We start from the raw sequence: 21,379 nt of genomic DNA, 5'->3' as shown, positions 1-21,379 counted from the left end.
TGAAACCACCGAGACCGGGGCAACTGGTGGAAGCTGGATGCGGTCTCTGGGGAAGGAGCGCTTTCTACTGCTCTCGTAGCCCTTCTATAACCGTAAAACGTTTCCAGAATTAAAATGTTAAATGTACTGAAACACTTTTCTGGCATTTTCTTGTCTATTCTTGACTATCATGACCATTTACTCTTTTCTACAAATTCAAGATGGGGGGAGGCAAGGTGAAGAATGTTTTCCCTTCAGAGATACTAAAACAAACAAACAAACAAACAAAAAAACCACAACAACTTAAGCAATTAAAGAGGAAGGAGGCACTGAAACATGCACGGCACGGACAAACTCTGAAACAGGGGAAAGCTGTCAGGCACAGAGGCCGTTGACAGGAATGTCCAGAAAGGAAATCCGCAGAGACAGAAAGCAGATGAGTGGTTGTCAGGGGTGGGCAGTGACTGCTACGGTGTATGGGGTGAGGCTGGGATTTAAACGTTCTGGAGTTAGTGGTGACGGTGACACAATTCTGTGAATATACTAAAAACAACTGAATTATACTTTTAAATGGTGAACTTTACGTTATGTGTGAATTATATCCAGTTTTAAAAATTCCTGAGTTAAGAAATGTCCTTGAGGCCAAGATACAAATGACAGGGTCTAGATGAGACCCAAGTACTCCAGCTCCCAACACTGTCCAGACACGAAGTCGCTTCAACTACTACTCAAAGTAAAATATTCGAGGGTTTTCAAATGTGTTCTCAAAAAAGCAAACAAAACCACCAAACCATAAAACATCAACAAAGAAAGGAAAAGAAAATGCCCACCGCCAGCTCTCACCCCTAGATGGTAGGTGCCTAGGGCAAAGGCTTAAGAAAGCAGGTGGCAGCAGGAGGGGCAGGGAAGGACCTGTCCTCCCCAGAAAGACACAGAGAAGAGCGAGAGACACACTGTTCCCAGCTGCAAGCTTGCCTTCCCATTTTCCCTTTGGGTCAAAATAAAATATCACCATATCCCAGGGCTTTAACCGAGTCATAAATCAAAAGTGGAAATAAAGAATCCACGGATGACTGCCCTCACTCTGCCCTGGGCAACCCTGACACTCACCCAGCAGTGCAACACTCAGAGCCACTGCTTTCGTTTTGGATTTTATCAAAAAAATCCATGGCTCAGCTGTAAATGCCAAATAAGACCTGAAACAGAACCCAGAGGCTCAGGGCTCTCCAGGCCGGCCCAGACAGAACTGCCTTCCGGATCTGTACCCGCATGTCCACACAGCTCTTTCAAGGCTGCTACTGCACCCTGCTCCAAGATCTCGTCTCCTGGACTTCCACACCCACCACGACCTCACGTCCACCCCTCCTCACACTCCCTCCATTTTTGGTAAATTTAAAATTCGGTATTTATATTACTGATCACGTAAGTATTACTTGCAAGTTGAGCCAACCTGAATTATAACTATACTTTTCTCCTTTGCTTTTTAAAATTAATTAATTAATTAATTTTGGCTGCTTTGGGCCTTTGTTGCTGCGCGCGGGCTTTCTCTAGTTGTGGCGAGCAGGGGCTACTCTTCGTTGTGGTGTGCGGGCTTCTCATTGCGGTGGCTTCTCTTGTTGCGGAGCATGGGCTCTAGGTGCATGGGCTTCAGCAGTTGTGGCACGTGGGCTCAGTAGTTGTGGCTCGCGGGCTCTAGAGTGCAAGCTCAGTAGTTGCGGTGCACGGGCTTAGCTGCTCCGCGGCATGTGGGATCTTCCGGGACCAGGGCTCGAACCCGTGTCCCCTGCATTGGCAGGCGGATTCTTAACCACTGTGCCACCAGGGAATTCCGCTCCTTTGCTTTTAATTTTCCTTGAGTCACTAACTGCCTCTTCTCATTTGCTTAATTTCTATGTACCCATCACTAATTCAGCCCAAAACTTCCCCGCAGACCTTTAAAACTCTTCGATATGGTCTAACCCATGAAGCCACCGGTCAGTTCTTCCCCCTGCCCCCTCACCGGCCGCACCTCCCGGCTTGCGGGATCTCAGTTCCCCGACCAGGGATTGGACCCGGGCCTTGGCAGCAAAAGCACCGAGTCCTGACCACTGGACGCCAGGGAGCTCCCCCGATCAGCCCTTTCTTGGAGGCCACCTCTGTCGCTTATGTTGACGAACGTCCTCCCCATCCGAGCACAGCCCGCCCCTCTGCCTTCTCCAATCCGAGTCACCCTGTTTCCTCAACTCCCATCCGAGTTTCTCTCTCCTCCAGTGTCGGCCTTCAAAAGGCTGTGCAGGAACTGCATGTCTGAAAACGCTTTCAATTTCTCTCTGTACATGAGTCACGGTGCCCAGGGCACAGAATGCCGGGCTGGAAACGGTCCTCTTTCACGTGCAGAGCTTCCGTCTCCAGCTTCCAGCGCTGCTGCTACCAGCCCGGCAGCGCTCCAACTGCCCCCGCCTCTGGCAGCTCACGCCGACAAGTCCTGCTACCATCACACTGCGAACCTGTAGGCACCTCCAACCGGGAACTTTGTGCCTTGAGTTCTGGAAGCTTTTTCTCGTGTAATTTCTTTAAGAATTCCTCCACTGCTTTTTGGTTACTGCCTCTAGAATTCTGGGATGCTGGACCTCCTGGATGGTGCTGGAATTTTCTTTACTTTTCTCTCCCATCTTTCACCCTTTATCTTTTATTCTGTTCTGTGGAGATTTCCTCAACTGCATCTTCCAAACATTCTCGTTCTGCCAACCTGCGTCACTCTTGCTCTCCGTTAACTGCCCTGCTCTCCTTTCAGAGATGCAAGCTTTTCCCTTATTTCTGTGAGGCTTTTCAGAAAACGTAATACACACAAATTGAAGGTCTGTGGCAACCCTGCACTGAGCAAGTCTATGGGCACTGTTTTTCCAATAGCATTTGCTCACTTCGTGTCTCTGTGTCACATTTTGGTAACTCTCACAGTATTTCCAACCGTTTCATTATTATATTTGTTATGATATCTGTGATCAATGATCTTTGATGTTACTGTTGAAAAGAGATTATGGCTCTCTGAAGGCTCAGATGATGGTTAACACTGTTAGTGATACAGTATTTTTACATTAGAAAAAAGAAAGAAAATGTAATACAGTAACATACTAACAAGGTTCAAATTCTAAAGGTACCAAAAATGAGTCCAGAATGAACAGGCCCCTTCTCCACTTCTAAAAGCCTGCCGGCTATAGTAACCACCCTAGGGGCAGTCAGCGCCAGTTCATTTTGTAGGGAATAAATAGAGTGTGTGTGTGTGTATGAGTTCCCCATAAGCGGTAGCAAATTCCACACACGGTTCTGAACATCTTCTCCATATAACGATACATCTCAAAGAATGTTTCACGTATCAGGACACAGAGAACACCTGCAACCTTTGGACAGTTGTCCAATTATCCCATAATACGGATGCACCACCATTTATTTAACCAGCCTCCTAATAATTAATTACCAATATTTTACTATTACAAACAAGGCCAGAATAAAAAATCACAAGAGAAAAAGTTCACACTCGTGCTAAAGCTGTGTTCCGGTTCCTCATGAACGTGATACAGGGTAGAGCAATTTTTCTGTTTTGCGAATCTGGTAGAGGAAAAACAGTACCCTCTCTGAGGAACCATGCTTTCCATCTCTTCCACCCCCGGCACAGTTTCTGTTTCTTCTGAGTCTCTTCTTCCCACAAATTTGGTACCTGTCCCTCAAATACCATCTTCCTTTGAAGAAAGGCTTTCCTCAAATTTCTGGCGACCCTTGGTCATCGTCTGTGTTTAACAGCAAGGCTCTGGGTGTGCCTGAGTTAGTGACCATCCTGGTAAACACTGGCCAGGGGATGCTAGTCTAAGGGACATCTGACAAGGGACAGAACATCTGTGTCCTAAAGCGCCTCTCCATGGACCGCTTATTAGTTGAAAGAGGAAAACCAGTAACTATACAGTAGAAGAACCAGAAAACACAGGGATCAAGGTTCGCATCGCCAGGGAGGCCAGGTGGCATCTCGGGTGTGACCCCCGAGGGGGACACACGTCACCTGGGCAGTGGTCCAGCTGGGAACACGTCACCTGAATCTAATCACAGGAAAACAGCCGACAAACGCAGACGAGGAACTTTCTATTACAAAGGGGCTGTGTTCTTCAACACCGTCTTCATAAAAGAAAAAAGAATGTTCCAAATTAAAGGCGACTGCAGCATGACGGCCTGGTTGCAGACGGGATCCGGTCCTGCAGGGAGACCACTGGCCAGCTGACAGGAGTAGGGCCGGACCCGTGTGCCAGGTGTTGAGAGCCCGTGGCCTCAGCAGTGACCGACCGTGGTCACGACACGGAACATACTCTGCTCTCGGGAAACGCACACTGAAGTTCCCGGGGGAAAGGCCCTGACGCGTGCAGCTCACTCCCCAAGGCTTCAGAGAAAACTGTGTGCGTCTGGGCGGCAGGGATGAGAACACACGCCAGCGGGAGGTGCAAATGGTGACAGCTGAACCTGGGGGACAGCTGCGTGGGGTCTCTGTGTGCTACTCTCATTCTCACGGCTTTTTGGGACGTTTGAAAGTGTTTCCAGATGAAAGTCTTTACAAGAGGAGGCTCTGAAGTGCTGCTGGCTGGCAGCTCCCAGGGCGGCAGCGGGGCCCCGACGTCAGAACCCCGCTCGTGAGGCGCCTCATCTCCACCTTCCGACGGGAGGGAGGCACCTCGGTTTCCTTTTCCATTCTTTGTTCTTACTGATGCAAGGTTAACAAAAATTCCTTCACTGTCATGCCGGTGGGGATTTTGAGGGAGTGGAAATGAATTCAATCTGCCGCCTTTCATTTCAAGTCGCTAACCTCATGCTTTTACAGTTTCTCCTGGTCATAAATTATTTGTCCTTTTCTGGAAAAATGACAACGGCTTGATTCTGAGGGATGTGATTTCCCCCTCTGTGCCAGGTAGGAACCGCCATCAAAGGGAGCGGGTGTGGGAGACGCTGGACGCCACTCAAAGGGCCTGGATTTTAGGTGGAATGTAACAGAACTGACATTCTAAATGCAAAATTAAATTTTTTTCCGACGGGAAATTGAAATTTGCTGGCTAAGTTGAGAAAGGAAAAGCAGAAGAAACGAAGTGTCCTTAATCAGGGAGGCCTGGATCAGACCAGCCGTTTCAGGCGCCGGCAGCGAAGACGGGCCACAGAGGGAGGAGCCGCAAAGCCAGCCCCCAGACGCCAAGAGCGCCACCGCCAACCCCGGGCACCACGTTCCACCGGAGGCGCCCGGCTTCACAGGCCGGGAGCAGGCAGCTCCTGGAGGGGAGGCGGGAGCACCCGGCAAGGCGAGGGCTCCGGAGCTGCAGGCCGGCGCCCTGGCAGCTGTTTCCGGGCGCGTCACACCCCACGGCCCGGCACACGGACATTCACCGCAAACACAACTCAGTGGCCATTTATGTAACACTCACCCATCCGAACGCCGCTACCGCACACATCGCCGGGACCCCGAGCACCGCCCTCGGAGGGTCCCCAGGCTGCTCTGTCTTGTGCTTTAAACGGTGACTGTGACCCGTGGCGGAGACCCCACAGGGCAGCCAGAGCCTGGGCTTGAGGTTCCAAGGGGGCGACCTTCTGTCAACATTAGGACAGTGGGACGTGACTGAGCGCCCTGGGGGCCGTGGGCCCCGTGACAGTGAGTCCAGGACAAGAAGACAACTTCTCTAACGGGTGAGAGGTCGGATCGGAGGGTCCGCAAAGCTCTTCCTCCAAGTCTAAGACGGATTCAGCAACAAAGACTTCCCAGCGCACGTAAAACAACCCCGCGAAGCCACAGCACAGCCGCCCTCCTACCTGGAAGACGAGGACGCCCATGTGGGAAACGGCCAGGTTGATCTTGGCCCCCTCCCTGTCAGAAGCCGTGTGAAACCTGATGCCGTACATTTCCAGCTTCCGGGCAATTTCCAGCACCTGGAAATCCGACTCGGCAGGCGTCTGGCCCCTGTAATAAAAGACAGCATGATCACAACACTTCTGAAAGAGTCGAAACACAGGACAGAAGCGACCAGGAAAACAGACCACAGAAACAAACCAACAAAGGAGACTCTGTTCTTCAGAGGGTCGGTCACTCACTGTATGTTTATGTTCCCACATCAAACAAAACACCGCACACAGGCCACGGAAACTGCCCGCTTGCTTCTGTTCTGTAATCCGTTTCCTAGTGGGTCGAATGTTTTCTTTGCACTCATTAGATGTTCAGCCTTATAATTTTATCTTAACACAAAGTAACGTGCAAACATTACGTGCAGAGACAAATAGTAAATAAAGGAAATACCACAGATAACTCTAGTATCTCATTAAACCCATTTCAAAACTTTAAAAAACTATTTTCAAAAAGTACAATTCTAACCATTAGAATACACTTTTATAAAAATGAAATTATCAAAATGAATAAAAATATAATCACCAAAACAACTGGTTTTATTGACACCTCGCACGCGGCCCACATGGCGCCGAGCAGCTCCAAGGCGTGATGCTCAGATAAGTCCCAAACCCTCCATGTGGGATTTTCCATTAACAACTATTTTTTCTTCTTACTTCTGATTGCCTGAGTTTTTGGATCTTTAAGGAATAACACAACTGTTTGCGTTATGCCATTCTTGTGATTTCCATTCTTTGACTAAAATGTCTGTTCTTTGAAGTTGATATAGACATCTATTAACTTACGTTTTAATAAATCACCTTCAACAAGATGATGATTCCATTGTATATCCACCACATCTTCTTTACCCATTCATCTATTGATGGGCACTGCTTCTGCATCTAGGCTATTGTAAATTATGCTGCTATGAACACTGGGGTGCATATATCTTTTCGAGTTAGTGTTTCTCTTTTCTTTGGGTAAATACCCAGGAGTGGAATTGCTGGATCATATGGTAGCTCTATTTTTAATTTTTATTTATTTATTTAAAAAAAATTTTTTTTAATTGGAGTAGAGTTGATTTACAATGTTGTGTTAGTTTCAGGTGTAGAGCAAAGTGAATCTAATACATCCACTCTTTTTTCGATCCTTTTCCCATATAGGCCATTACAGAGTACTGAGTCTATTTTTAAATTTTTGGGGAACCTCCATACTATTTTCCATAGTGGCTGCGGCAATTTTCATTCCCACCAACAGTGCACGAGGATTCCCTTTTCTCCACATCCTTGCCAACACTTACTTCTTGTCTTTTTTTTTTTTTAATATTTATTTATTTATTTATTATTTATTTATTTTGGCTGCTCTGGGTCTTAGTTGCAGCAACGCAGGATCTTTGCTGCGGCGTGCGGGCTCTTAGTTGTGGCATGCGGATCTAGTTCCCCGACCAGGGATTGAACCTGGGCCCCCTGCATTGGGAGCACAGACCTCTGGACCACTAGGGAAGTCCCCTCTTGTCTTTTTTTTCTATCGAAGTACAGTTGATGTACAATGTTATATAAGCTATAGGTGTGCAATATAATGATTCACAATTTTTAAAGGTTATATACTCCGTTTATAGTTATTATAAAATATTGGCTATATTACCTACGTGTACAGTACATCCTTGTAGCTTATTTTATACTTAGTAGTCTGTACCTCTTAATCCCCTACCCCTATCTCACCCCTCCCCGCTTCTCTCTCCCCATGAGAAACCAGTAGTTTGTTCTCTATATCTGAGTCTGTTTCTTTTTTGTTATACTCACTAATTTGTTGTAGCTTTAGATTCCACACATAAGTGAAATCATACAGTATTTCTCATTCTCTGTCTGACTTATTTCACTTACACAATGCCCTCCAGGTCCACAGAGGCTGCTGCAAATGGCAAAGTTTCTGTCTTTTTTATGGCTGAGTAGTGTTCCATTGTACAATACATACCACGTCTTCTTTACTCATTCGTCTGCTGATTTACTGCTTGTCTTTTTGATGACAGCCATTCTGACAGGTGTGAGGTGGTATCTCATTGTGGTTTTGATGTGCCCTTCCCTGATAATTAGTGATGTTGAGCATCTTTTCATGTGTCTGTTGGCCATCTGTCTGTCTTCTTTAGAAACATGTCTCTTCAGGTCCTCTGCCCAGTTTTTAATCAAGTTGTTTGCCTTTTTCATGTTGAGTTGTATGAGTTCTTTGTATATTTTTGCAGACATATAATTTGTAAATATCTTCTATTCAGTAGGTGGCCATTTGTTTTGTTGATGGTTTCCTTTGCTGCACAAAAGTTTTTGGTTTTATAAGGTCCCATTTGTTTATTTTTGCTTTTGTTTCCCTTGCCTAAGCAGACAGATCCAAACAAAAATACAGTTGACCCTGAACAACTCGGGGGTTAGGGGCACCGACCCTCTGCACGTAAGTTACAGCCAGCCCTCTGTACCCGAGGTTCTGCATCTGAGAATTCAACCCGCCTCAGACCGTGTAGTATGCGGCATGTACTAGGGAAAACAGTCCGTGTATAAGGGGACTCGCCCAGTTCACGCCCAGGCTGTTCAACGGTCAACTGTATTGCTAAGACCCGTGTCAAAGAATATACTGCCTGCTTTCTTCTAGGAGTTTTATGGTTTCAGGTCTTACGTGTAAGTCATCTTTTAAAAATATTTATTTATTATGTTACTTATTCAGTTGCACCAGGTCTTAGTTGCGGCAGGCAGGCCCCTTAGTTGTGGCTCGCGAACTCTTAGTTGTGGCACGCATGTGGGATCTAGTTCCCTGAGCAGGTATTGAACCTGGGCCCCCTGCATTGCGACCGTGGAGTCTTACCCACTGTGCCACCAGGGAAGTCCCCTTACATGTAAGTCTTTAATCCATTTTGAGTTTATTTTTTGTATATGGTATGAAAAAGGGGTCCAGTTTGATTCCTTTGTGTGTGGCTGTCCAGTTTCCCAATGCTGTTTATTCAAGAGGCTGTCTTTTCCCCATTGTAGAGTCTTGTCTCTTTTATCACATACCCACAGGTGTGTGGGTTCATTTCTGGGCTCTCTGTCCTGTCCCACTGACCTGTGTGTCTGTTTTTATGCCACTGCCTTCCCGTTTTGATGGCTGTAGCTGTGTAGTTGTTTGGAATCAGGGAGTGATACCTCCAGCTTTGTTCTTCTTTCTCAAGATTATTTTGGCTATTTGGGGTCTTTCGTGTTTCCATACAGACTTTAGAGACATCCGCAACACTTACAAACACGTGCACCTGTGCATACGAACACACAACGTGCAGGCGCGGAGCCACCTCTCAGGTCTGGTGCTTCACTCCCCTCAAGGCAGGTTCTCGGTGTAGCTGAGCAGAGACCGGTCACCGTCCTGCCAGCCTCCCCATGCCTGGGGGTGTCATGTCATGAACCCCCACCCACCGGGTCTGGCGGTGAGCTGCTCCCACGGGGCCGTGGACCCCACCCTGAAGCCCTCTTCCCCGGGGTCCGCAGCCCCAGGCTGTCTTCCTTCCTCTGGCTGCTCACGGCCCTGTCCTGACGGCCTCCTTCTCACGGCCTCTGGGGCCTCTCCCGACCCCATCCTCCAGGGCCGCGTCCTGGCCCCGCTCTGCCTCATCCCTTCCCCAGCCCGTCTCACCCTGCACAGTGCGCTTCGGCTCCACCCCTGCCCCGGGCGCTGCTGCCCAGGTGGGGCGCTTCACACCGCGGCCACCCCACCCTCCACGGGTGCCGGCTGCGGCCCTGTGTGTCCTGGCAGGAAGGGGACCCTGCCCCCAACTCTAGGAACAAATCCCACACAGGTGACCGTCCCCTTTGGGACAGACGGGGGACTCCCTCAGGCTGGCACGGGGAGGGGGCCCTCTGCTCGGCTGGTCCTCAGGGTCTGGGTGTGACACGGGGCGCGGTGCACTCCCCTGCCACCAGCCAGAACCAAGGCAGCCTCGAAAGAGGCCACGCCCAGGGGGTCTAGGAAGCGGGGCCAGAGCCCCAAGGGCCAGGTGCGCGCTGAGACCGCGGCTGGGAAAGGGCGGCCCTGTGTGCACAGCTCGGACGCCCAGCGGTGCCCCAAACCACCACGCCCAAGACGGAGCTCAGGCCTTGGCTCCGTTTCACCACGTGACGAAGGGGGGCCCACAGCCCAGGGCACGCGCGGCACCGCAGGGTCACGTGCAGCCTCCCGCCAGCAGCTGGGGCTGTTACTGGTTCCTAGAACCTTGGGTGCCACGCCCCCCACCCCCAGGCTGTTGCCTCTGCCAGCATCCTCCCCGCAGAGTGGGCTCTGCCTGGCACTCCAGCTCACGTGCCACAAGTGACACATCTGTACAGACAGTGCCACCCCGAGCCAGGCACACAAAGGCCCGCCGGTGGCTCTGAGAGGTAAAGGCATGGAAACGCGCGCGGCCTCCAGGGTTGGAGCCTGCGTCTGCGTTGCCCAACCCCCGCCCTGCACGCGACGTCAGTGCGCTTACCTCTCAACAGGCTCCCCCCCAAGGGGACCCAGTCCTCCAGGACCCCTCCCCATCGAGCTCTCCCTCTGGTGAACTCAAGCTCACAACCCCCGGGCCTGGGGCTGCCAGCCCTTCTCAGGGCGCCCCCATCTCTCTTCCCCTCCTCCTCCGGGTCGCCCTCACCTCGTCCCAGCGTCAAGCCTTAGGGAAGCCAGGCAGCAGGGCTGCAGCAGGAACCATCCCGCCCGACACCTGAGGGCTGGGCGCGGCCAGTGCGGAACCCCGTCCACCGCCCCCTACTTAAGGAGGGACGCCAGCACCGCCCGGGGCCCGGGCACCCTCCCAGCCTGTCCCGAAGCGGCCTGTGGACGGAGTCCCGCCCGCCCAGCCGACTGCCCCGACGTCCGGCGTTGCCGACTCACACGTGCTCCCGGTGGAGCTCCAGGATCCGCTCCAGGGCCCGCTCCTGGCCCGGCAGGTACTCGTGGGCCCGCAGGTGCTCCCGGTCCAGCGCCTCTTCGTAATCTCCTATTTCCGCTGAGACGAGAAAGTAACAGGCGGTCTTTTTCATGTTTACATGAAGAAAAATACAAGTGTTTGTGCATGCAAATGCGTAAGTTAAAAGCAGAAAAAAATTATCCTAAATCTGTAGTAAAAAAGTATATCCCTTAAATAAACAAAATGTTGTATTTTATTTTTCCAAATATTTTATGCCGTTAAAGGCAAACATAAAGGCAGGCGAAGAGAATTTTTTCTGAGTGTTGAAGAGGAAAGACGCTGGTGAGCGGCCCCAGGGAGGGAAACTCCGAGCTGCCGCTTTACCCTGTTGCTGCGTTGTAAACGTTTTCTCTGTAAGTTGTCTCAAGACTACTGTGACCAGGATAAGGTCCTTTATTTTGTTTCAAGATAGTGTATTTTAAATTGTTTCTTCCTTCAGGCCCTCTCAAATTCTTGAGGAACAATGAATGTTTCTTTCTAATTTCATGTATTTTAAGGCCACACATATTTTCAAAATAGTAGTTAAAGCCCAATAATTTTAAGCAACATACTTTGAGACAGTCTCAAATCACAGAAAAGCTGCACGCACAGGATCACACCTTGGTACGTGTTTTCTACAAAACAGGACATTCTCATGCATAACCCCGGCACCGCCACCCAGGTAAGGACAAGACCACCATCTGCTGCTGCAACCGAGCCTCAGAACCCGTTCACGCTTCAGCAGCCGCCTAACTTCAGAGCAAAAGACCCGCTCAGAATCCTACACGGCATCTGGCTGTCGTGGCTCCCCACCGTCCTTCCATCTAAGCAGCACACGTCCGAGGTGGAACCTACAGGCAGACAAGTTCTTCTAAGATAACTCGGCTGCGCACAGAGCCCTCAGCAAGAGGCACTACCGAAGGCCGTCTGCACTGAAAAGCCACCTGCCGCCTGAGAGGACCTCAGGACAAATCACAGATAACTAAGCCTCTTCCACACTTGTGCTTATGGGCGTGAACGGGTCCCATTGCGCAGGACGGCAAACCTCTGGTAAAATCTGCTATTTGGAGAAAGTGTGTCAGGGGAAGGACCAAGTAAACTGCACTTAACCCATTAACTTAGAAGTTCCTAAAATTCTGGAATCTCTCTACATCATACTTCCTGAGTTCAAATTTCAGAAGTATTGGTTCTATGCCAGGAAGATGCGGTCCAGCCCCTAGTCCAGAGGCCAGGCGGGGATTTCCTTCTTTCTGTCCCGCGGGGGGAGGGGGCTGGAGAGCCCAGGCGAAGCGTGCACCTGCCCTCCAGACCCTCCTCTTACGCTTCTCCCAGTTCGTGCCTGAAGTCACCAGGGTGCTCCACACGCTCAAACCACCTCTCGCTCTGAGATACTGAAGGGCTTCCTTTGTCCTTCAGGGACTGACGCCTGACTTGTCACGGGGGCTGTGACGCTCTCCCCAGAGTCGGGGTGCTGCCTGGCCCCCCACTGGAGGTCCGAGGGCCACGTGAGACCGCGGGGAGGATGCGTGGCCCGTCTCCCCTCCCAGGTGGGAAGTTAACCCTCAGCTCTGCAGAAAAACCTGCAAACTGAACCGCCCGTCCTCTGCTGGTGCCCCGCCCGGGGCAGGTGAGTCAGCCACAGGCGCAGCTGTCCCGTGTGAGCGCGGGGCCAGGCGGACACTCACCCTGCAGGAGGTGGGACGCCAGGAGGGCAGCCGTGGTGTCCGTGCAGGTCAGACGCTCCTCCAGAAGATCTCTCTTAAGTTGCAGGGCAAACAAGTATCTAGGAGGGAGTTCCAAGCAAAGAGATCAGCTCCAGAGCTTCTGAACACACTTCCCACGTCTGTCTCAGGAGGACACACAACCCCAGGCCACACCAGAGCAGGCGGTGAGCGACAGCGGTCACAGGGGGCCCGGCACCACAGAGCTCAGCGCGTCCACACGGCGGGCGGCCCACACGCCGGGCACACCGTAGCCCAGGGCACCAGAGCACCTGGAGCCACACCTTCAAGGGGGAAGCTCACAAATTCGTGCCACTTCTGTTACACACACAAAACTGCACTCGCGCTTCTGTGTGAAGTAGCAGAAATAGCCAATGAAGACAAAGCTTCAAAGCTATGAAGCTTTAAGGCAAACTGATAACGTTTGGTCTTGGCTAGAATCTGAGAAACAGGGTTCTTGAATTAACTGGTGAGAATGTAACAGAGAAGGTGATTGAAACTACTTACATATCCATTCATTCCACGAGCAAATAATCCCCGAGCACACATGTGCTCCAGGTGCTGTCCTGGGAGCTGGAACTAGGACGGGGCGCAAGACAGACTCCTGCCCTCGTGGGGCCCCACGCCAGCGTGAGCCGTCCGGTTTACTGTGCTCCCGTGAACTTGAACTTGAAATGGACGCACCCTTGGCCTGAAGCAATCCCACCCCTATGAACTCTTCTACAGAAACACTTCCAGGGTTCACAAAGACATGTGGACAAGGGTATTTATCCGCAGCATTATACCAGAGAAAAACTGGAAACAATCTAAATTTGCACTAACATGAGACTGGCTAAATAAATGAGGTTACAGCCATACATACTAATACGGAAAGACATCCATGGCATGCCGTGGATATGTGGGGAAAAAGAACCTCAACCTGCAGTTCTCTATGGAGAGTCTGATACTGTTTTGTAAAATAATGACTTAAAGCCCCACGTCCACTGGCATACTGCTGTGAATTCATCTGGAAGACTCACGTCCAAGTGTTAATACTTCTGGGAAGGGTGGGTGGGCCGGGAGTGAAGAGGAATGCTGACTTTTTACTCTACATAACTTTAAAGTGTTTCTTCTTTTACCACAAACATGCAGTTTTTTTATAAATAAAAAAATGGCCTTCTGCATAAACCCGGCTTGGACCCAGGACATGGAATTAGGCTAACACTTCCTGTTAACACTTCCTCATCATTGTCTAGGAATATATGTTTAAAAGTGATTCTCTCAAAAGGGACTTTTTGGTAAATGTGAGGTATTTAATACACTATTAAGACAAGCTCTGCGTTCACTATAAAGGCGCTTCCTGCCATCCTGGGGTTCGGCTCCTCACCCGTGAAGATGGGAGGCTAGAGCCTCGTGGTCTCTACGTGTCCTCGCAGCCGAGTCTATGACTCTGTGATACAGAAGCGGTTGGCAAAGACCTTCTAAGCAGAGGATCTACGACTCTGAGGATCCAGGTATGAACCCACGTGTGGTCAGGAGGCTATTCTGTTACTTCTACGACTCTGAGGATCCAGGTATGAACCCACGTGTGGTCAGGAGGCCATTCTGTTACTTCTACGACTCTGAGGATCCAGGTATGAACCCACGTGTGGTCAGGAGGCTGTTCTGTTACTTCTACGACTCTGAGGATCCAGGTATGAACCCACGTGTGGTCAGGAGGCTATTCTGCTACTACTGCACCATCATCATAGCCCTCTCTTACCTAACTTCTGACTCCGGGTTTTGAGTTCATTTTTAGGTTTTTGCTTTATTCCTCATGATAAAATCAGTACATAAAACACAAGGAAAAAAACCACTTCCATAATCTTATTGCCCAGATGAAACAACTGCAAACATTTTCTTTCAAAGAATCAATCGTGAATTTAGAAGAGTAGCACGAAAGAAATCACCTAAAGTATTTCTGCTCCATATATTCAAAAGGACAGTCCCAATTAAGTGTATTTTGTTGATAAAAAAGGAAAGGAATGGGCGAAAGTCCTACCGACTTCACGCACAGGCATAGATCTATGCTCGTTTGGAGAATATCTGTTCAGCAGTACCCTCAAACGCCATTTTTAATTCTCAAATTTGTGCCATAACCTTTCTTCCAAACCCTATTTGCATTTGTGTCTGTGCAAGAGTGAAAATGCAAAACTATGACATCTTGGTTACAGCTTTGACACAGACACTAGGCTCGTTCTTTGAATAAACAACCCTGACCAGGTGCTTAGGTAAAGCACAGGTGCTGTTGGGGACACAGGTGAAGCAGGACCCTGCCCACGGCAGGGCTCTGGGTCAGTCAAGTTCTTTACCGTGTATATTCTTCTTGCAACTGACCAGGATCAGGTGGGAAAAATTTCACTGCTAGGCGAAGCACTGTATTCTTTGGCCCTATAAAAAGAAAAATTTTAAAGTCCACAAATAAGGTCACACTCTGTATTTGCTATCTTTCTGCACATTCTGGTGTGATTGAGCTAGTGCTTTCAAATGGACTGTTACAGCAAATCTTTTCAAATAAGAGGATGTTAAGAAATTTCCTCTGCGTGAAATTGTTAGTCCTAAGTACCAGTCACATATAGCAAAGAAAAAATTGAAAACTTTTGCTTTAAGTAGAGATTACTAAAAGAAACCCTAAAAACAAGCAGGAAACTGCACATTAAAATCTTAAAATGTATTCTTCTTTATATTTTAGGAACAAAAAAGTGATTAAAAAAATTAAGGTGTTTATACTATTAGTCATAGTAATAATTTTAAAAGCCTGGGAGTTCCCTGGTGGCCTAGTGGTTAGGACTCCGGGCTTTCACTGCCAGGGCCTGGGTATGATCCCTGGTCGGGGAAATGAGATCTCATAAGCCATGTGGCAAGGCCAAAAAAAAGTTAATAATAATAAAAAGGCCATTATTTTTGAAATCCTTATATACTTTAGTGAAAGAAAAATGTTATCATTCACTATACTGAACTAGAACAACCTGATTACTGTAAAGAATAAGTGTAGGATATTAGCTTATCTGAGTATTTTAGCTTTATTGAAATTTTATAATAACACAGCCATGTGATTTCCACCACAAGAAAAGAGGAACTGTTTTGCTAAAGTGCTATGGCAACCGAAACGGCCTTCGCTTATCAGTGAACAAAAGTTCCTTCCATACAACCTCTTCTCAATTTAGTCCTAAACAACTTACAGGTGAATTCAGATGACTAGAGATTTCACCCCGTATGTCTTTTCATAACTTAGAAACTGCACACTTATTTTTGCGTATTGGCGAAAAATGAAGGCAATACCGAGCAGCATATCCTATGTCTTCCAAATTAGAGGCAAGTAACGGAGAACTACCTGAGTTAAATGATGCCCCACCCTCCACGTCTTACAATTTAAAGCTAAACAGCAAAGTGACCTCCAAGTTCACCTGCTGCTGGTGTCACTTCGCTGCTGCCCAGAGTGGTGACGACCATGATCATCTGAACGTGCCTTGAATTTGAACAGTCAAGGACAAAGCATCTTAAATGAGCAGAGTTTTAAAGAGTTAAGAAAAGGACTTACTTCGTACTTGTCTAACGATGGGTTTCATAGGTTCAAGCCAGATCTAAAGAGGATGTAAGAAAAGATATCAAATCCATTAAATTATTTCTCTATTTAATAAGAATGTTACAAAACACAAATGTTTATAATTAAGGGAGATATTTAAGGCAGGAGTATTTTGGCCCTGCTGCTCTTAGACACACATCGAATCCTGACATAACAGAGCACGCTGTGGGAGGCGTAGGACAGGATGCCGTGAACCGCCCCAAGTCACAGAGGTTGCTGTCGCCGTGCACAGGACGGGCACCCAGAGCTGTGTGTGTGCGTGCTGGGGCCGGTATCCGTTAAGACCAGGCAAATATCGGGCATCCGCTGCCTTTGTAAACAGCGAGCTGATGAGAGGGTTCCTGAGCGACAGGGGTAGAAGGGGCTCTACGATGCTGACGTGCTTTTCCAACTAATGGGTTCATTTGGTTTCTTTAAAACAGTTCCACCTGTAAATATTAAAGTTCCACACTTTTACGGTTCACCTATCAAGTAAAATGAGGCATAACCAGTTTAGTAAAGCAGTTTGCTCAAAATCCACTCTTGAAATGATTATCACACACGATATACTCTAGTTGCTTTTATAACTTATGAAGAAAGGATTTCCTTGGCACATGTGTTAGTAGATTGAAAAAAATTAGGGGGGATGCCAATTCAGGCTTAGGTAGAAGGCAAATATATTCCCTACAGTTGTAAATAAAATAATAGCACAGCTTTGATAATAACAACGTGCCCTGCTTGTATCATTCCAGGAGGTCCTCAGCGGTCTCTGGCCCGGATGCACGGATGCATCATCGTAAGCACCCGCAGCCCACCTAGAGCCTATTTCCAAAAACAGATGAGAAGCACATACCCAGCAGGACTGGGCGTTTTGAAACTCCAAGCCGAAGTAGTCACATTCTATCAGATTCAAGCGCTTCCACACCTGGGTCAGTAACACCTGGCCATCGCATTTAGGCTGTGGTGAGACAGACGAGAAAAAACACGAGGAGGGTTACACGACTTCAGACAACAAAGATTTACAAACACTGCGGCATAAAGTCCCTTCCCACACGTAAGACTTTATTACATTTAACTTCTTGCTTCGCTCTCCCTTCTGACGAGGCACACAAACTGTCACGAAGCGAACAGATGAACCTGAGGCTCTTTGTGCTCAGAAACTGACGCCTAAATACAGCTAAAAACTCCTCGATTTTACATTCTCAGAGTGTGTGGAGTCACATTTCTTTGTAACTTTAAGGTTGTAGGAAGCATTTTTAGCTTCAGTACACATTTTATCAAACAGTTCTGACATTTACTAAAAAGGTGAGTCTCACGGTCCATGTTGCATGAGATCCCGTGGGTAACTTAGTGTCTGGCAGCCTTTCCCACAGGGAGGAGAGCATGAACTAGGCAACAAACCAGGTGGGGAGTCGGCCCTCCGCTCTGTTCACAAAGATAAATTCCAGGGGACAAAAGGCACAGGAGAATGTTCCCATACTCTCGGGCTGAGTACCGCCCCCTAAGCGGAGCATAAAGGAAAGATTGATAGATCCGATTAAGCAGAAATGGAAAATTTCTGAATAGAAAGACCCTGAACAAAGTTACAATCTAGAATCATGCTGAAAAAATTATAACTTATGTCTCACGCTGTTCTTATGAAGAAATACAAATGGCTTTAGGCATACAAAAAGGTACTCAAGGGACTTCCCTGGTGGTCCAGTGGGTAAGACTCCACGCTCCCAATGCAGAGGGCCCCAGGTTTGATTCCTGGTTGGGGAACTAGATCCCACACGCATGCCGCAACTAAGAGCCCACAGGCCACAATTAAGAGTCCACATACCGCAACTAAGAGTCTGCATGCCACAACTAAGACCCGGCGCAGCCTACATAAATATTAAAAAAAACAAACAAAAAACCCCAAAAGGTACTCAAGCCCTCTAGTAATAAAACAGATTAAAACAGTGAGGTGTCACTTTTCACCCATCAAAGAGGTTATGATGATGTCACGAGTGCGTGGCGTGGCCATGGGAAGACAGCCACACACCTGCCGCGATGCTGTGAAAACACTTTCCAGCCTGAAGTGTATACACGTACCTTTGCCACAGCAACTCCGCTTCTACTTCCTCCTACAGATAGTCCAAAACAGCTGCACAGAGCTAAACACCAAGGACAAACTAGCAAAGAACTGGCAAAAGGAGTAATGGCATATCCCTCATTAAAAATTACGCATCCCTTAAAAAGAACACAGAAATTCTGTATGGACCATCACAGAATAAAGTCAAGACTACAGTTCAGTCAACAAGAAAGGTTTCCACTTCTACACAGCATGATTCCCTTTCATAAAACACACCCTCTGTTAACACACAGCAGAAACAGGTCTGGAAGGCTGCGCGCCGTGTCTCTAAGGGACTGGACAGAGGTGGGGGACTGGGACGAGGACTTTCACTTTCACCTCAACTATGAACTTGTCTTAGTCATTAATGTCTAAATTTTTCATCAGTAGACATGTTATTTTCACAAGTAAAATATAACATACACAAGTGGGTGGGGAGGGAAACGTCCGCTATTTAACCACCAGCTCTTCTCTCTGTGGGCTCAGGAAGTGTTGAGGCTCCTGAAATGAGAACTGTTATTTGAAGGGATAAAAACCCGCCCTCCGTCCTAACAGGGAGGCTTGCAGAGAACCACAGAGCACAGCGAGCGCCTCGTCAGGACGGAAGGTGAGCTACCGCGTGATCTCACGCTGAAAATAAACACACTTAGTAGAGAACAGATACGCAGGTCTTGCTGGGCTCCGTTCCTATGACGTCGTCCCTAAGAGCACCACGGGAGAGCTCCCTGTGACAGAGTGGGTGCTGGGGAGGCCGTGCAGTGCCCTGCAGGCCCCGTGTCACCGCAGGGACCGCCCACGCTGGGGCCCCTCCGTGGTTAACCAGTCAGAAATCACGGATTTTGCTGCAACCCACCCCTGACCCCATGACCCCTGGGTGTCTGACCCCCTTAGAAGTCCTCTCGAAGCCACGTCACCCCTCCCCCAGGACGGGCCAGGACACCCCAGCCCCACCCCCAGCCCCCGCCCAGGGCTGGGCGCACCCCTCCCTGTCCGGTCGGCCTCGGGGGGGGCGTGTCCTCTGAGAACCCGCTAAGGTGCCCTTGACCTCTGCCAGCTCCCCCAACGGCCACATCACGTGGCCCCCAGACACGGCACTGGTGGCACTGAGGCTGGTTCTCACCCGCCCTGGGCTCCCCACCCCGTCTGCGGTCGGACAGGAGGCGGCACAGCCTTACCCGAGCCCCCCCCAACCCCACCCCGGCTACCCGCCGGCCAGCCCTCCACCTGCAGTGAGCGCGGCCTGAGCTCTGCTCTGGGACCGGCCCAGTGGGACTACGGGCGCCGACCACGGCACATGTGCGACACGAGGTCGCTCACGACACACTGCTGCCTGGCACCGCCCAACACCCAGGGCAGGGGCTGTAAATCGGGGCACAAAGCACATGAGTTACACATGTATTTGTATGTATATGCACATATGTACACACATATTTACAGATACACGAAAACACATACATGTATGATGCACACAAGAACGGACACACATACATACACACATGCATGGATACACATATGGACACACACAAACACATGTGGGGATATGCATATATAAATGCTCATGTATGATACACACATATACACAGACCTGAATGGACAACTATATATATTTAACTTCCTGAATTGGAATAAATTTTACTAAAGTAAAAAAGTTTTCCAAGTCAATTACTAGCCTATGTTCAGGTAACAAAAAGAATTCTGTATTCTCCGCCCTGAAATACATAATCAATTCCCACAAAAAACCATCAGAAACAGGTGTCTTCACAAACCATGAAGGCACAGACATTTCCAAAGTTATTTAAATTAATCCAAGGTGACACAGATGGCGGGGCGGGGGGCGGGGGGGAGGGAATCCCTTAAATTTGTTTTATGGAAAAGAACCCCCAAACTCCAAACAAATCCACATATACACACACATCCCCCAACAGAAAGATTCCTATTTATGGATGTCAATGAAAATATCAGCAAACATAATCTGGCAAAAACAGAAAGGGTGACACATCATAACCAAGTAAAATTATTCAAAAGAGAGAGGATAATTCAATATACTATTAGGACATTTAACATTACATCTTTTCAACAGACCTGCAGAAAACTATCCTATGGTTATTCCCAGAATCTGAGATTCTGAGAAGGCAACTGATAAAATTCAATTCTTAATAAAATAGGAAGAGAGGCATGATTCCCTAACATCCAGCAAGACGGGGCTGCTGCCCCCAACCGCGCATTCCATCACTAACTAAACGCCAGCACCAAAACAGGAAGGCACGGGAGGCAAAAAAACTGGAAAAGAGGAAGCAAGGTGTCATTACTTGCAGGTATTATGATACTGTACTTTGAAAATCCAAGAACATCAACTAGAAAACTATTATAAAAAAGATGAAATTCAGTTAGGTGATGGGGGAAAATTATTATACGGATATCAACAACCTTTTCAGGATAGAGAGGAAGAAACAACCACATTTGTAACAGCAATGAAAAAACTGAAATATCTTGGAATAAACTTACAATAAAAGAAAGCCTTACGGGGAAAATTTTAAAAACACTGCCAGGAGACTGAACAAGGGGCAGAAGTGGATGGCGCCACATTCTTGGAGAGACACACCCGCGGAGCCGGCAAGCTTCCTTCCATTAATCCACAGACCCCATGCGGCCCTAATAAAAGCACCAAGAGGATTCTTTAAGGAACCTGAGAGGCTGATTCTACAGTTGATGTATTTTTTAAAATGCAAGAATGGTCAGGAAAATTCTGAAAAAGAAAATTAAGAGAGGATGAGCCCTAGGCAGATAGTCAAACTGTTGAAAAACTACAGTAATTAAAACATTTGGTACTGGTGCACGCCCACACAGACAAATCAACGGAACAGAGCAGGAGGTGCAGAAATATACCCAAACACATAAAATAGGGGAGTGGCTGGTAACAGTGACATTTCAAATCAATCAGTGAGAGGAAAACAGATTATTCAATAAATATTATTAGGCATCCATCTGGAAAAAACTAGGCTGTACCCTTATCTGGCAAAATAATTTCAAGATGAATAAAATATCTAAACACAAAAACATCTACCCGTCAAAGTACTGCAGTGAGATAAATCTGTTTTGTACTCCACACGGGGAGAGGCTGTTTTCAGTTCACTCCAGCAGCTAAACGCCATCATAGGAGGCTTGAGAGACTGAACACAAAAATAAA

At 48.2% G+C, this 21,379-nt stretch overlaps 1 protein-coding gene across 2 annotated transcripts in view; it reads right to left on the bottom strand.

Moving 5' to 3' along the window:
• The window catches only part of FARP2 (FERM, ARH/RhoGEF and pleckstrin domain protein 2), an 89,723-nt gene that overhangs the window by 34,960 nt on the left and 33,384 nt on the right, over positions 1-21,379 (bottom strand). Inside the window, exons 3-9 of one of the 2 annotated variants that reach the window (XM_036858180.1) lie at positions 16,951-17,055; positions 16,074-16,116; positions 14,845-14,923; positions 12,479-12,576; positions 11,579-11,644; positions 10,739-10,853; positions 5,791-5,938 (exon numbers count right to left, since the gene is read on the bottom strand). In XM_036858180.1, coding sequence (XP_036714075.1) covers positions 5,791-5,938; positions 10,739-10,853; positions 11,579-11,644; positions 12,479-12,576; positions 14,845-14,923; positions 16,074-16,116; positions 16,951-17,055 — 654 coding nt within the window. The remainder of the gene's footprint in view (positions 1-5,790; positions 5,939-10,738; positions 10,854-11,578; positions 11,645-12,478; positions 12,577-14,844; positions 14,924-16,073; positions 16,117-16,950; positions 17,056-21,379) is intronic. The other variant, XM_036858179.1, reaches the window with a different exon arrangement.

The sequence above is a fragment of the Balaenoptera musculus genome, chromosome 7, assembly GCF_009873245.2.
Source record: "Balaenoptera musculus isolate JJ_BM4_2016_0621 chromosome 7, mBalMus1.pri.v3, whole genome shotgun sequence".
Classification (NCBI taxonomy): Eukaryota; Metazoa; Chordata; class Mammalia; order Artiodactyla; family Balaenopteridae; genus Balaenoptera; species Balaenoptera musculus.
The sequence above is the reverse complement of the archived record's forward strand: the minus strand, read 5'-3'. Positions and strand labels throughout refer to the sequence as shown.